The sequence below is a fragment of the Empidonax traillii genome, unplaced genomic scaffold, assembly GCF_003031625.1.
Source record: "Empidonax traillii isolate 1590-97213 ecotype Southwest subspecies unplaced genomic scaffold, ASM303162v1 scaffold2097:size38833, whole genome shotgun sequence".
NCBI classification, from domain to species: Eukaryota; Metazoa; Chordata; class Aves; order Passeriformes; family Tyrannidae; genus Empidonax; species Empidonax traillii.
This window is the reverse complement of record NW_020957290.1, coordinates 1-2,120: the sequence shown is the minus strand read 5'-3', so window position 1 is coordinate 2,120 and position 2,120 is coordinate 1. Positions and strand designations below refer to the sequence as shown.

The 2,120-nt window shown below is 55.4% G+C and overlaps 1 protein-coding gene across 1 annotated transcript in view; it reads left to right on the top strand.

Moving 5' to 3' along the window:
• The window catches only part of LOC114071555 (mucin-2-like), a gene marked incomplete at both ends in the record, with an annotated part of 30,708 nt that extends 28,625 nt beyond the window's left edge, over window positions 1-2,083 (top strand). Inside the window, one exon of the mRNA XM_027909402.1 lies at window positions 204-2,083. Within this exon, the coding sequence (XP_027765203.1) occupies window positions 204-2,083 (1,880 nt within the window). The remainder of the gene's footprint in view (window positions 1-203) is intronic.
• Window positions 2,084-2,120: the final 37 nt, after the last annotated feature.

Below are 2,120 nucleotides of genomic sequence, written 5' to 3'. Positions count from 1 at the left end.
TAAGGATCAGACTGTCAAGTATCCGATGTGCTTTGACTATGAGGTCTCAGTGCTGTGCTGTGACCGTAAACATTGCCAGACAACATCAGCAATTCCAGGGACCACAGTAAGGGCCTCCACCACATACTACTCTCCAGAAACCACCACAGTAGCAACCCAAACTGCACCATTAACAAGTACTGTCTCATCCCTTCCCCAAAAAGAAATGACAACCACTGAAACCACAACAGGTACACTGAGGACCAGTGCCCAGCAAACTGAAGGCACAACCATCCTCATCACACCCACACCAGCAGTGCCCACACCAGCCACCAGCACCGCCAGCACCTCCAGGACAACAGAGGGAAGCACTGCAACACCTTCAGCCAAAACTGTTCCAGGTGAAACCTCCACTGCAGGAACACAACCTCCAACTTCTGCCACTACTGCTTCCACAACTCCTGAAGCAAAAATAGGAAGCACCGCTGGCACCACGGCTGTCCCCACTACCACACGCCCAACAAAGGAAGGAACAACAGTCATCGTGACCACCACCCGGACCTCTCCCCCTCAGACTGAAGGCACCACAGTCATCATCACACCCACACCAACAGTGCCCACACCAGCCACTAGCACTGCCAGCACATTCAGGACAACAGAAGGAAGCACTGCAACACCTTCAGCCAAAACTGTTCCAGTTGAAACCTCCACTGCAGGAACACAGGCTCCAACTTCTGCCACTACTGCTTCCACAACTCCTGAAGCAAAAATAGGAAGCACCGCTGGCACCACGGCTGTCCCCACTACCACACGCCCAACAAAGGAAGGAACAACAGTCGTCGTGACCACCACCCGGACCTCTCCCCCTCAGACTGAAGGCACCACAGTCATCATCACACCCACACCAGCAGTGCCTACTCCAGCCACCAGCATGGCCAGCACATCCAGGACCACAGCAGGAACCACCACAACACCTTCAGCCAAAACTGTTCCAGTTGAAACCTCCACTGCAGGAACACAGGCTCCAACTTCGGCCTCTACCATTTCCACAACTCCTGAAGCAAAAATAGGAAGCACTGCTGGCACCACGGCTGTCCCCACTACCACACGCCCAACAAAGGAAGGAACAACAGTCGTCGTGACCACCACCCGGACCTCTCCCCCTCAGACGGAAGGAACAACCACCATCCTCATCACACCCACACCAGCAGTGCCCACACCAGCCACCAGCACCGCCAGCACCTCCAGGACAACAGAGGGAAGTCCCACAACACCTTCAGCCAAAACTGTTCCAGGTGAAACCTCCACTGCAGGAACACAGGCTCCAACTTCTGCCACTACTGCTTCCACAACTCCTGAAGCAAAAATAGGAAGCACCGCTGGCACCACGGCTATCCCCACTACCACACGCCCAACAAAGGAAGGAACAACAGCCATCGCAACTACCACCAGGACCTCTCCCCCTCAGACTGAAGGCACCACTGTCATCATCACTCCCACACCATCAGTGCCCACACCAGCTACCAGCACCGCCAGCACCTCCAGGACAACAGAGGGAAGCACTGCAACACCTTCAGCCAAAACTGCTCCAGTTGAAACCTCCACTGCAGGAACACAGGCTCCAACTTCGGCCTCTACCATTTCCACAACATCCGAAGCAAAAATAGGAAGCACCGCTGGCACCACGGCTGTCCCCACTACCACACGCCCAACAAAGGAAGGAACAACAGTCGTCGTGACCACCACCCGGACCTCTCCCCCTCAGACTGAAGGCACCACAGTCATCATCACACCCACACCATCAGTGCCCACACCAGCTACCAGCACCGCCAGCACCTCCAGGACAACAGAGGGAAGCACTGCAACACCTTCAGCCAAAACTGCTCCAGTTGAAACCTCCACTGCAGGAACACAGGCTCCAACTTCGGCCTCTACCATTTCCACAACTCCTGAAGCAAAAATAGGAAGCACCGCTGGCACCACGGCTGTCCCCACTACCACACGCCCAACAAAGGAAGGAACAACAGTTGTTGTGACCACCACCAGGACCTCTCCCCCTCAGACGGAAGGAACAACCACCATCCTCATCACACCCACACCAGCAGTGCCCACACCAGCCACTAGCACAGCCAGCACCTCCA